Here is a 14,009-nt window from a genome sequence, read left to right on the forward strand (position 1 = left end):
ATATATTTTTTTCTTTTATTTCCATTTCTATTTATTTTTGGGATTTAATTTATGAATTATGTTGTTGTTTTTTATATCTGTTTTAATTTTCACTTTTAGTTATTTATTTATTTATTTAGTAATTTACTTACATGAAAAATGAAAGGCAGTAATAACATTTCGTCTTGCACAGTATGGACCAAAACTGCCAAAATTCTAAATAAATAAATGACTAAATAAATAAATAAATAGATGACTAAAAGTGAAAATAAAAACGGATATAAACAAATATAATTCAAAAATTAAATACAAATGTATTTATTTATGTATATATATATATTATGTATTTTTTATATCCGTTTTTTTTCCCTCCACTTTTAGTCATTTATTTATTAAGTCATTTATTTATTTCGAATTTTGGCAGTTTTGGTCCTCCATACATTTAGGGGGTAGGTCAAGTCAAGAATGTTCTTTACATTAATATGTTCTATGCATGAGTCTAAACACAGTATTCTGATTAATATTGTGTTTGTACCACAGGAATTACCGGTAAGCAGAAAAATCCACCCGTTTTTATCCATCTCAGGGTGGCGGCCATTTTATGTAGCTGCCCGCTGTTGACTGAAAATGACTTCACAGTGCCTAAGCGCTCACTTGTTTTCTGGTCTTGGTCATGTGACATTCGCAAGCTGAGACAGTGAGACCTCTGGCACTGTGATGCCATTTTCAGCCGACAGCAAGTGGCAAAAAAGGCAAAATGGCGTTAAGTGTGGTCGCAATTCTAGCTATGTAGCTAAGAGACAGAATTCCTACTTCAATTGGAACATGCTAACACAGTTGTAAAGCCATAATTTCCCTTTTGATGTTTGTCAGGTGTGTTGAAAAGGAGAAGGGCTGTGGTTGTAACCATAACGGCCACTATTACCTGCCGGGTGAGGTGTTCTGGGCGGACTCGCAGTGTCAAGAACAATGTGTGTGTGATGCGGCGACACAAATGGTACAATGTAAGCCAAAGGGGTGTCGAACTGGAGAAAAGTGCCAAGTTGTGGATGGGGTCCAGGACTGTTATCCAATCAGCTTCGAGACTTGCTCTGCACGTGGAGACCCTCACTTTTACACCTTTGATGGGTTCAAGTTTGACTTCCAAGGCAACTGTGTGTACAGACTGGCCACTGTGTGTAAAAACGCTGAAGGTCTTCAACACTTTGAGGTACTTGACATTAACTCATTTACTGCCATTGAGACGTCAAAAATTCATTTGAACTATTTATTAGTTTCACATTTTTTCACACTTTTGTTAAGAGTATAAAAACCTATAAAAAATTGTTTACTGTACATTTAGAACAGATATAAAATTTGTGATTAATCGTGAGTCAACGAGTGAAGTCATATGATTAATTATAATAAAAAAATGTAATCGCCTGAAGCCCCTAATATAAAAATAGAAGAAAAGATTATTGAAAATTAGGGGTGTCAGACGATTAAAAAATGTAATTGTAATTAATCACATGACTTCACTAGTTAACTCAAGATTAATCACACATTTTGTATCTGTTCTAAATGTACAGTTTAAAAAAATCTAGGTTTTCATACTCTTGTTAACAAAAGTGGGAAAAAAATGTTAAACTAATAGAAATAGTTCAAATGAATTTTTGACGTCTATAGCCGTCAATGGCAGTAAATGAGTTAATAGGGGCATTTATGGAAAATGGTGTCACCTCTTCGGTTTTTCTGTACTCTCTACTCAATTTGACCACTATTGTGATTGGTGAATCATAGGTCAACTTGGAAAATAACAATCGTGGAAACAAAAGAGTTTCCTATGCCAAGGTGGTGATTGTAAAAGTCTTTGGAAATACGTATCAATTCTCAGCGGACTACCCATATAAAGTCCTGGTAAGAAACATACACGTACATTAAAAAAAAACACTCACATATAGTGTTTAAATTATGCATGTATTTTTTTGCTGCAGGTGGATGGGCTGAAAATCTCTCTGCCCTTTTCATCCAATCGATCACTGGTTCAGGTTTATCGCAGGTACAGGCTGGCTGTCCTTGAAACCACTTTTTTAAAGGTATATATTTTTTTAAAAAGAATTTGTTTACAAGGGTTTTAGTACCAACCTGAACAATTTGTATTTTCTGCATGATTAGGTCTCTTTTGACTTCAAGAGTGCAGTCAAAGTGGAATTGGCAACTAGTTATCATGGTCAAATGTGTGGTCTTTGTGGAAACTTTAACGATAATCCTGCTGATGACTTGACGCTGCCCAATGGGACGCCAGCTTCTAATGCCAACGAGTTTGGAGTCAACCAATGGGTGGCCAACCGGCCCGGTTGCTCTCGGGAATGTAAGCTATCTCATCATATTTGTACTTTCTATTGTGCTGTATGTTTATTTGAAAACAGTTTTTTAAACTTCATTCTGAAACATTGCGTCTTATCAGGGTTGTAGGCAGCGCGTTACTCAAAAATAGAGGCCATTTTCAGTAACTAGTCATCAAATGCGTTACTATTTCTAGTATAGTAATCTTCCAATTAAGTATTGGCAAAACCAGTGGTCATTTTTATGTTAAGCAAAATTCTCGGCATCTGCTCAAAGTAACTCATTAAGTAACGTGTAATCTTACTTAATTACTTTTAAAATCAAGTAATCACTAAGTAACTATCCGTCCATTAATTTTCTTAACCGCTTATTCAGTAATCAGTAAAGTAACTCAGTTATTTTTTCAAGGTAAATGTGTGCATCTTATTTGCAAATAGACATCCATGTCACTTTGAAGAATGTAAATCAGCTTTTGTGTTTCTTTACAAATGAAATGCACCAACCATAATTACAAGTCAATTGTATTCTAAATATTCAGTTAAGAACGAGGCAGATTTGAAGTAATTGGGGCATAAACCAACCTTTAACAGGTGGCACAGTGTGGCATGTGGCGTGCACGTCTGCCTCGCGGTCAGAGGTTCTGGATTCAAAATGTGTGCATGTTCTCTTCATGCTTGTGTGGGCTCTTTCTCTGGATTCCTTCCCACATTTCGAAAACATGCCCATAGATATGAAAGTCAGTGTGAATGGTTATCTGTCTATATGTGCCACACGTTTTCACACGGACAGTCAAGACACACGCTTAAAACTACTGTAAACCATGCCATCTATAGTACTACTGTAAGGTTCAGAACGGAGTAAGATTTAAGTTAATTTGTTAAAATATATATTTACTTATACGTTTATGTTTCTAGAATTATTATTTACACATATATATATATATATATAAAGTAGCTAAATTGACGTGTTGAATCTGCTGTTCTAAATCATTTGTACTTACCTAAAGTTTGCTAGCTCCTGATTGGCTAGTGTTGGTCAGCTGATCAGTGTTCAGGAAATGCGCGGATTTTCAGAATTGTCAACAGTCACGTGATGGTTGCTGCTGCAATAATGTGAAATAATATCTGCTATGTAAAACTAGCCTGACGCTGATGCTTCTGCTGTCAGGTAAGGACTGTGCTCAGCCCCTCGGCCCTGACATAAAACCACCAAGCTACACATCAGTCTGTGACATCATCACGGCAAAGGATGGACCGCTGGCTGACTGTGTCGGCCGAGTGGATTCGGAGCAGTTCCGTCAAGACTGCGTGTACGACATGATGCTGACTGATGGCAAACAGGAAGCTGCCTGTGACATCATCAGTAACTATGTGGAAGAGTGTCAGGTGAAGGGAGGCTGCGTGAGGTCGTGGAGGACGAGGCAACTCTGCTGTAAGTCACAAGTGGCAATAGTACAATAGTACTTACTATTACTACTACTACAGGTACTTGTGTAAAAAAAAATATATATAATAATAATAATAATAGACTGTCTGTTTTTCTTTTTCTTGTTAGGGATGCAGTGTCCAGCCAACAGTATGTACAGCGTCACATCTCCTGGCTGTCCACTCAGCTGCACCTCGTTATCAGCACCTGTTGAGTGTAAAACTCCACCCAGTGAGGGTTGCATGTGCATCCCTGGTTACTTTTTAAGCCAGGTAGGACTTTGGTGATTTATTATTGGTGGTGGCAGTTCACCCTTGTCCTGTAGAAAACATACTTTTTGCCTCTTTGCCACCAGGATCGTTGCGTGCCACTCGCTGAGTGCGGCTGCCGCTTCAGAGGTCACTACATTGAGTCAGGTGAGGCATTCTACCCGGACTGCCATCAGATGTGCGGGTGCCAAGGAGGGGTGGTGGTATGCAAAAGGAGCCCCTGCAGAAAACCTCACACGTGTGCCGTTCTCGAAGGGTCATTGGGCTGCTATGACGTAAGGCAGCTATCTCGCCATGGTGGGAAAAAATGATTGTTTACAAGGATGACTTTTTCCAGTTTGTGATGGGTTAATTAATTGGCTAGGCTATTATTTTGAAAAAGTGAAAATCACAGCTATTATTTGTATGGATAATTCATTTGTTAACATAGTCTCAATTATTCATTTGTGTTAACTCACCGTTTTTAGTCCCACGTGAAAAAATTTTTAAGTACCCATACTCTGAAAACTAGTCTCTCATTATTAAATACATTTTTGCAGCATTTGTGTTGTCCTTGTGATCTATAATACACTTGACTTAACTGTGCAATGCACGGATTTCCGACTTCCGGGTTTCACATATCAGCACTCCTGGCCGCATTCCAACACTCGCACCCACAACCGCGCGCTCCCGCTCGGTCGTCTCAGCTCTATGAAATGCTTCGGACAACTGAGACGGACACACTACACACTCGCACCCGTTGACGGGAACATGCAACCGAGGGGCACAAGGGCTGAAGCGCAAGTAACGGGACCCGGGCCCACACGTCGCAAACAGCAACCGGAAACGGTGCTGATGAAACCCGGAAGTCGAAAGTCCCGCCTCCTCCGCGGCATATACCCCCTACATCCATATTCAGTAGTCTTTAACAAAAATCACCACTGCTGCTCCTTAAGCATGCCGAGTGTTTTTTTAATTTTTATATGCGTTTATGTTGGTTTTGTTCTGAATCGGCTGTGAATAATATAATTGATCTGAAGTGACACATTTGCAACTTTTTGGTAAAGAGATTAAATATCTATTAAAAACAGCTCTTCATATAATACGTTGTGGGTTAGCAGCGGTGCGTACAAGCATAAAGCATGATATACACCATAATACATCACAATTGAAAAGGCAGGCATTTAAATCTTGCTCTTGAATTGGATTAGATGTGCAGGTGTAAATGTCATAGCTGGTGAGTATAAACACACATCAATAAATGTCCACTTGACATACTCAGTACTTGTAATTTATTTCCTGGCATACCAGCAGACTGCATACAAAGTGTGCTTGACAAATTGTGCCATGTCCAATAAAATGATGAAAGGTGCTCAATAAAACAGCTTAAGGTCACGTACAAACATTTGCCGTGCCACCTTCAATGAATTCCAACATTAGCTCACAGCGCTCAACAACACAATTGTCACACATGCAAGATATGACGAACAATCCTTTGATGTCCTATTAAAGGTTTGGAAGACGGAGAATCAACCATCTTATGTCAAGCATCAAAGACCAAAATGTGCTTAATGTCTTTGGTAAATGATATACTGAACATTTATGAGCAATATATACACATTTAGATGTATAAATGAAAACGGATTCAATGTTTGTGGTCAAGTGGATAGCACATCCGCCTCATCAGTTCTGAGGTCGGGGTTTAAATCCTGATTCTGGCTTTTTGGGTGGCGTTTGCGTATTCTGTCTGTGCTTGCTTCCACATCACCAAAAACATGCTCACGTTAATTGAAGGGTCTGCATTGTCCAGTGGAAGTAAATGTGATCATGATTGTTTGTCAATATGTACCCTGTGATTGGCCAGGCGACCATTTTAGGGGGCACCCCACCTCTTGCCCAAAGTCAACTGGGAAAGGCCACAGCTCACCTGTGAGCTTCGTTGGTATAGAAAATTGAAAATTCAATGTCATCACATATTCTGTAACTTCGTGACATTTGTTTGTAAATAATTAATCAGCTACAAATTACTCTGGTAGCACTGAGGAGTTGCAGTGGTCCACAAATATTGACTGAATACATATGCGTAATTAGGGCTGTACAACAATTTAAATATTTGTTCAAATAAAATTTCATACTGTCTGGACACACTGGACATTACTGATATTATTTCACAAGTATCACTTAGTGATCAGTTAGCAAACTTCTTCAAAGGGGTGTACTATGTGGAGGGTAAATGTCTCAAATTCCTAAATACAAGACCAGGACAAATTTGAAAAATCTGTCTGCACGCACACAAAAGCAAAGCAGATACTAAAATATGAAGAGGCCTTCTCCCAAATGATATAAATTCATTTAGCTTTGCGTGAGAAAAACAACAAAGCCCTTCAAATTAAAATATTTCATTGGCTCAATATGAACATGTTAAAAATAAACATATAAACAATCTAATGGCGTGGCAAGAATGTTTAAAAGGGGTCAACCTTACCCAAGCATTTCTTGACAAAATACAGCCGTTTTTATCCATCTCTGGTGGCGGCCATTTTGCCACTTGCAGTCGACTGAAGATGACATCACAGTTGCTCAGGCAACCACCAATCGCAGCTCACCTGTTTTCTGAAGCTGGGCTGTGATTGGTTTTACCTGAAACCTGAGCAACTGTGATGTCATTTTCCCTCGACAGCAAGTGGCAAAACTCATATTCCACTAATGTAATATCTACCCGAATACCGTATTTAGACTAGTGGGGCTGCATAGAACATAAGATTTAGATAAGAAAAGGGCTTTTTATGTTCATACTTAAATTATTTTAATTAAGTACTTTTGCTTTAGATAATCATTAACACAACTCAATGGACAAATTCATAATAATGCTGTATGTATTATTTGACTAGAGTACAAATAATGCTTTTGTTTAAATCATGAACATAAGTACGAGGATTGTCTTTTTTGTGAATTGTCATCCATGTCAAACCAGCTGAGGCAAACTCATGTGCAAATGGATTCAGTCAACTTACTGTAATAGTGCATGTACAACGAAACAAGGTTGAAATAAACCGACAAGGAACAAAATGTCAAAATCAACATTGAACAAGATATTCAGGACGTGCATATTTGGTTCCTTAATTGAAAATGTTGACGGCGGTCAGATTGATATGCTCCATAATAACAACAACAACAACAACAACAACAACAAAAAACGCATCCACAGATAAATGACATGCCCAGCACTCATTTTGATGCCTCGTCTTGGCTGAGCATGTTGTCCCAAGTCCGAGTTGGGGGGCAGTACAGTTGTTCAAGCCTTGCGCCATTTCAAGGTCATGGTTGCTAGGTCACCCACAGGGCACGTCCCCTGGAGAGTCACTCTCGTCGGAGCTCCGGACTTGGTCAAGATCCTGCAGGCCGACCAAAGTCATGTCCGGCTCAACGTCGTCCTCGTCTGACTGCACGACGGGCTCGTCACTGTCCTCACTGAGCCCTTCGTCATCTCCAACACGCTGAGGGTCTTTGTCTGACGGCTGCTTTTCCAGGTCAGGCACGTGGCTCAGGGGGCTGCTTAAGGATTCCAAGGAGGCGGTTGTGAGGTCGGGACCTGTTGGAGATGACACGCGCAGGTAATCCCACTCAACTGATAGTTATCTATTACTGGATTACTCCTTGATGACTTTTGTTGTTATTGGGATGTATGAAGCGCGTTAAGGGAGTATTTCATGCCCTTATATGGTCCGTTACCTGAGGTGAGTGATGACCCGGAACTAAAGTCATCACCAGAGTTCAGGAAATCATCCAAAGCCTCCTGGTCTGATAGGTTGGCGACTGTCATGTGATCCAGAACAACCACATCTGCTTCTGTTGGTTCTTCAGGTCAAGTCAAACAAGCACACGATGCATCAAGCATTTCAATTCGACTCACTTTCACGTTTCTACTACAAAGCAACAAGGGCTTTTTTTTTTTAATACCTCTGTGCTGAAGGTATCCAGTGGATCGGTATTTCTCCACGTCTTGGTTAAAGGCTTCTTCATAGACTTTCTGTCGTTCTCTCAGTTTCTGCTGCCTTGCTTGCTCCAGCTTTGCAATATTCAGAGCATGCTCAGTGTTCAGCTCCACTACAGAGAAACACGCCATTGGATTATTTGTATTGACTCGGGATAGACCGATAATCGGCCCGGCATTTTGACAAATATCGGCCTTTGAAGGCCGATATAGCTGGTATCTCACTAAGCGGTGAATGCTTGCGAACGTAGCAAATTTGGGGTTGTCATCAAGATTTGGAAGATAATCACAGACAGTTTTGAATTTGTCCAAAATAAATTTTGAACATGTTCAGACATTTTTTCACTTTCTGCGAAGATCTTTTAAAACCTTTTACGAACCCCCACGAAAACCCCAAATTAGCTACATTCGCATGCATTTGTCGCTCAGTGAGATACAGGTAACTTTTCATTTATTGATTTTTTTGAATTTCCACTTTACTTGATAAAAGATGATGCTGACATTGGTAACTCCCTATACTTTTTTTTTTTTGTTGAAAAAAAGAAAGAAATTATGTTGACATTTGGAACTTTAGGGAGCTATTTACTTGCTTAGTTTTTATTTTAGCTTAACACATGCTGATGACCCTGGAAGCTCCCTGCAATTTTTGTTATAATTTTTTAACAAAGCGGACTATTCCTTATACGTTTAAAATTAAAAGAAAAACCTTCAAAGTGTTGAAAATTTGTTTTAACAAACATGCTTAATGGCACTTTAGCAAAGTTAATTCTTTAAATTTTGACACAGATATTTTCTCTTTTGCAGCAAATGAATATCGGCTCGAAATATCGGTTATCGGCCTACTTGACTACTAATAATCATTATCAGAGATGGCAAATCCGGGTCCAGAAAGTAAAAACCCTGCCACAGTTTGGCTTTAGCCCCTCGTGCTAGCTAGCTAGCTCCCTAGCAGGTAAACAAGCGCCCGGGGAGCTAGCTAGGGAGCTGCCTAGCTAGCTAGTACCCGGGGCTAAAGCCAATTTCTGGACCTGGATTTGCAATATACAAATCTGTCAACATCACAACAACAAGGAATTTTTGTAATGTTTTGCTCCTTCAATTCATCACAAAGATGTGGTAACGACGTACATGCTCATGTCTAGAAAACAGAAATGCAACTTACCTTCCAGTGACTCCAGTTCTCGCCTGGAAAAGACAAACAAAAAAGTTCCCATTAAACACCAGCTTTGTACTATCAAAGTAAAAAAGATCATTGGAAAAATCTGAAGTAGGCACAAAAGTTCTATATAATTAGTTGCAGTTTTTTATTAATTAATATCACATGAGGCAATTCACACTTTTCTTGTTTGAGCAACTTGAGAACCAAGTTGCGAGCATGGGCTTATCAGATGTACTCTATTACAGTACTTTCCATCAAGACATTGATTAGAAAGGGCCATAAAAGCAGGTGACTGGAGCACATACCTCTTTTTTTTCTTATAGTCTTCCAGTTGGTGGACGTGATGCTGCTTGAGCGCCTGTTGATCACACTGACAACAAAGCGTCTCCAGGAAGACCAACTTGCTCTCCATCTCCTCAAAGTCACCTTCCAGATGAGCTGCACATGGACGCACACATTTTCATATGTCGAAGAGGAGTAACAGCCCCCCCCCCCCAACTACTACTACAGAGGTCTGCAACCAGTGGCTCTGGAGCCACATGTGGCTCTTTAGTCTCTCCTGTGGCTCCCTGTGGAAATTAATATTTATTTACATATTTGTGTTTTTTTAGATAAAATATTCTTCAAATGAATTCATGATTTAGCTAAAAAATGAATTAAATATTCCAAAAATGTCGGTCCAAATTTTTTCAATTGTCAGAAAAAAATACAAAAGTTTTTTAAAAATTTACCTCAAAGTGATCAAAAAAATTTCCAAAAAGGAAGAGCCATAAAATATTTTCCACGAAATTGGCAAAAATGTCAAATAATTGAACAAAATGGCAGAAAAGAAAATGTCCACAAAAAAAGAATAAATTATGAAAATTATCATAAAATGTCCACAAAATTGCCCTCCAAAAAATCTAATTTGCTAGCAAAAATAAGTCATACATTTTTTTGATGAAAAAAAATAGCCATAAAATATCTAAAAAAGGAAGTAGAGAGGCAGAAAAATGACCATAATATGTCCATAAAATTACCAACAAAGGTAAGAAATTTTAGAGAAAGGCAGAAAAGTCTAAAAATGTATGAAAATTTACACACAACCTCCCCAAAAACTAAAGACGAAAGATAGAAGAAAATGAATGTCAAAGTATTGGATGTAGCATATTTTTGTGTCGTTTGTGGTGCAGCTTGAACAACTCTCAGTACATTAGACTGACACTAACAGACTATTGCGGCTCTTGACACATTTTTGGTTATTTATTTGGACTAAAATGGCTCTTTGGACAGCAAAGGTTGCTGACCCCTGCTCTAGCATTACACAATTACACAGTAGGAGTCCATGGAAAACATTGAAAACATGCTGAAACAGATTTCCATAGACTGCGTATGGCACCTATTGAGGCAGTGATGGCGTCAAGTTCAGCGACAAAAGCAGGCAAGCTTTGTAGTTGTTCCTGGAGTTGCGTCAGTGCTGATCGCCGCTTCTCCCAGTGCGCCGACAGCATCACCACGTCCCCGTCAACAGCCTGAAAAAGCGACACGGGGAGCAAAAATAAAACAGACCGGACCACCGTCTACAATTAAGCACTCACTAACTCAAATGTTGTCATTTGATATGAGTTTGCAAAATGCTTGACCAGACAAGGAACAGTACTTCTATTTGGAGTAGGCACGGCCCGTTTACTATCCTGTCCAAAATGGATGTGATGAGCATGAACACCGACTGTAAACACGTCCAATAGCTTTTAGCGGTAGTAATTCCCTCATCAAGTTTTACTATAATTTATGAACTGGAAAGCCACGATGGGAGTTGGTAAGGGAGCGAACGAAGCATTATTGTCTCATCTTGAGAAAGAAAAAGAGAAGAACTGAACATACCTCGGCAACTTGAGCACAGTCTTTTGTTTTTTTGTGGAGCAGAAACCAACTCTCTTCATACCTACAAAAACACATTTTAGACTGTAGGCAAAATCGTAGAGTGCAGTCGGCCGGTCTGTGCGTACCTGCTAAGGATGTCAAGTCCTGCACTGAAATGAGGAAGATTTTCTTCATACCTGAGCAAAAAATAACATCAGTAAGAGTTAAAACCATCATAAACAAGCTTAGGATAACGCAGTGTGATTGATGTAATAGTCAGTGTTTGTATGTACTATTTACGTACATATATACTATAGAGTATCATATCCGTTTTGCTGAGCTCTATAAACGTGGCTGAGCATCCCAAAAAGGATTAAAAATAAATAAATAAATCATGCTCTGAATGAGAAAAAGAAAGGGTTAAATAATTATTGATGGGCTTGTTCATGACACATTTATGTCAGCTTCCGAGTCAAATTGTATACTTACCAAAGAATGAAGTGCTTACAACAAACTGTCGATTGTATTTGTCCTCTGCTGCATTATGCTAATTAACTCATTCACTGCCATTGATGGCTAAAAATGCCAAAAATTCATTTGAACTATTTCTATTAGTTTAACATTTTAATAAGAGTATGAAAAGCTAGATTTTTTTTATTGTACATTTAGAACAGATATAAAATTTGCGATTAATCGTGAGTCAACTTGTGAAGTCATAAGATTAATTACAATTAAAAAAATTAATTGCCTGTCACCCCAAATTTTTTATATATTTTTAATGAGTTTGTGGCTGTGAATGAGTTCATTTATTTTCCATACAATAGGTTTGAGAAAACAATTTGACAGTGAATTGAACTGACCTAGACTTCCTCCTGCTGCTTTTGGATTCCTTCGATTTGTCACCAAGTGTTTTCAAGCTGTTGGGTAGGAAACGCAAATGATGGAAGGTTTGCAAGTTATCAAACACACCAAATTCAAAACAGACTGATCTTACAAACTCAAAAATAGCAAACTGTTATTTGTTTACAATATAATTTAGCCATTTGGACACCTTTGAAACATACCACTTTGAATACAATATTGTCTTTTGACTGACCCTCTTCCTGCTCCTTTACTAAATGAAAGACTCAAATGAGAGGCTTCTTTCACTGCGCCAAAGTCACAACAGCCAGCCATGTGCCAGTTCAAGCATCTCATTAAAGCTCTGATGACTGATGAAAGCAAAACTTAAGAGAATTATTTTTCATGTACAATTAATACCTTTAAATACGTATTTCGCCACTTGGTGTCAACTAAAAATTACGTGAACTACGTGAATTATTGACATGACCAAACTCAGAAAACAGGTGAGCTGTGATCGGTCGTTACCTGAACTCTGAGCATGTGATGTCATTTTCAGTTGACAGCAAGTGGCAAAATGCGTTTTTAAAAGTATGAAAAACAATGATCAAATTACTTATAGGCAATATATTGACTTTTTACTTCAGAAAATGGCTGAACAAGTATATACAATAGGTCTACAGTTTTGTTTTAACTTAGTTATATACAGTGGTGTAGTCCAGGATATACGTGGGTATACCCACTTCTAAATCCCCCCTGATACACACCTTTAATTAAAACACAAGAATGGGGACAAAGAGTTTAAGTTGCTGTCTTAAACTCTTTGAAGTCTAACCAGACAGTTTTTCACTATTTTTGTTAATTTTGCACTAAATATTGTAATTTGTTTTATAACATATACTTTATGCTTGCCCCACGATAAATATATTATTTCAGGCTGCTTGGGTTACCATACTGTTCTTAACAAGTCATGATAATTTTATTATTGTGAGCAAGTACAAATGACGGATTTTTAATTCTTACATGTTGCTGTTTGTTTTAAAAGTGGACATTTTTTCTGGACTACTTAAATAATTTTTATTTATTTTTTTAAAGGTGAAAATTGAGAGTATACCCACTTCTCCGGGGACCACTACACCACTGGTTATATATATTAAAGGCATTTTTTCCCCGTTTGATTTATTCTTTATTTTATTTTCAAGCCCAAAAAATATTTGGAGTGCTTGAGTTTGTTTTTAAGACAATGCCTTTATTTTCATTAAAAAAATCCGTTGTGTTATGTGACTAAAAAGTTTTGGGATAGTCACCTACACTTAACATGTATATGTAGAGTTTTTGGGACAAATTTTTGGGCGGATTGCCCTGACTCAATAAAGGCAGGGAAATACTGCCCCAGAGGGCATATTTTAGCATCTGGACACTGCTGCTGCGATACATACGTGTTACATTACATTCCTTAATTAATGTTATCTGGCGACTACATTCCTCTTGAAACACATTGCTAAGGCAATTGGAATGTCTTGGCATTCACCAGCAAACTATGTAAAGCTCCATTCTGTGTAATCTACTTGACCCGACATCACATGACCGTCAGCTGAGAGCAATAAACAGGAATGGCACACACCAACTATAACAATTAAACTAAATCATACATCCGAATACGGTTATTTCCATAAACGCACCTAATTATTCGATAAAGTTAGTTCGATTCGCTTTATACTTTGACGTGGTAAGGAAACCAAGAGGTAACGGCTCACTCGGTCTGATACTAGCCAACTTTGCTTCGCCGTATTATTAATATAATGTCACTTCCCTTTGATAGGCAAACTAACCCACGCGTAGACTACTCATACAGTCTGAAATAAGAAAAATATAACAACAAATTGGAGACATGTGACCTAAATGACACAAACCCGGTCGTTAAATCCTGTTGCACCATGTGAAGTCTCTCTCTGAAGTTTTCAAACATGATTCCACTGTGTAGTTGATCTCCAGTTGTCTTCTGAAATGGACCCGGTTAAGCAGTTTAGGGTCCTGACACCTCTGTTGTGACAGAACCTGCAGCTCGTCTTCCGTTATTCTTCTTCGTAAATAGAAACTTAACAGCATCTACAATCTATTACTGCCCCCTACTGCCTGAACGAGTTCACGACCGGCTGTTGGCTGCATAGTACACGAAAAGTGACCTTCTGTCATT

General features: G+C 38.4%; 2 protein-coding genes across 2 annotated transcripts in view; one reads left to right on the top strand and one right to left on the bottom strand.

Moving 5' to 3' along the window:
• Positions 1-4,539, top strand: part of LOC147171979 (IgGFc-binding protein-like) — a 28,536-nt gene extending 23,997 nt beyond the window's left edge. Inside the window, exons 30-36 of the mRNA XM_086078014.1 lie at positions 853-1,189; positions 1,759-1,875; positions 1,953-2,054; positions 2,134-2,329; positions 3,472-3,735; positions 3,859-4,001; positions 4,085-4,539. Coding sequence (XP_085934140.1) covers positions 853-1,189; positions 1,759-1,875; positions 1,953-2,054; positions 2,134-2,329; positions 3,472-3,735; positions 3,859-4,001; positions 4,085-4,309 — 1,384 coding nt within the window. The 3' untranslated portion in view covers positions 4,310-4,539. The remainder of the gene's footprint in view (positions 1-852; positions 1,190-1,758; positions 1,876-1,952; positions 2,055-2,133; positions 2,330-3,471; positions 3,736-3,858; positions 4,002-4,084) is intronic.
• A 713-nt stretch (positions 4,540-5,252) lies between these two features.
• On the bottom strand, positions 5,253-13,881 carry LOC147171980 (dysbindin-A-like). Its single transcript, XM_086078015.1, has 10 exons — positions 13,726-13,881; positions 11,833-11,889; positions 11,119-11,169; positions 10,994-11,054; positions 10,509-10,641; positions 9,436-9,568; positions 9,134-9,156; positions 7,938-8,084; positions 7,710-7,835; positions 5,253-7,569 (listed from the first exon to the last, which is right to left on the bottom strand). The coding sequence occupies exons 1-10, from the start codon at positions 13,779-13,781 to the stop codon at positions 7,310-7,312; spliced, it is 1,047 nt and encodes a 348-aa protein (XP_085934141.1). The 5' UTR covers positions 13,782-13,881; the 3' UTR covers positions 5,253-7,309.
• Between the last annotated feature and the right edge of the window lie 128 nt (positions 13,882-14,009).

The sequence above is a fragment of the Leptonotus elevatus genome, chromosome 6 (genome assembly GCF_054856555.1).
Source record: "Leptonotus elevatus isolate MCC_2025b chromosome 6, RoL_Lele_1.0, whole genome shotgun sequence".
Taxonomy (NCBI): Eukaryota; Metazoa; Chordata; class Actinopteri; order Syngnathiformes; family Syngnathidae; genus Leptonotus; species Leptonotus elevatus.

Coding starts and splice junctions, on each gene's coding strand:
- LOC147171980 (XM_086078015.1), bottom strand. CDS start 13,781: ATGTTTGAAAACTTCAGAGAGAGACTTCACATGGTGCAACAGGATTTA. Junction 11,890..13,725: donor CAACAGGATTTAACGACCGG/GTTTGTGTCATT, acceptor CCTACCCAACAG/CTTGAAAACACTTGGTGACA. Junction 8,085..9,133: donor AGAACTGGAGTCACTGGAAG/GTAAGTTGCATT, acceptor GTTTCTCTGTAG/TGGAGCTGAACACTGAGCAT.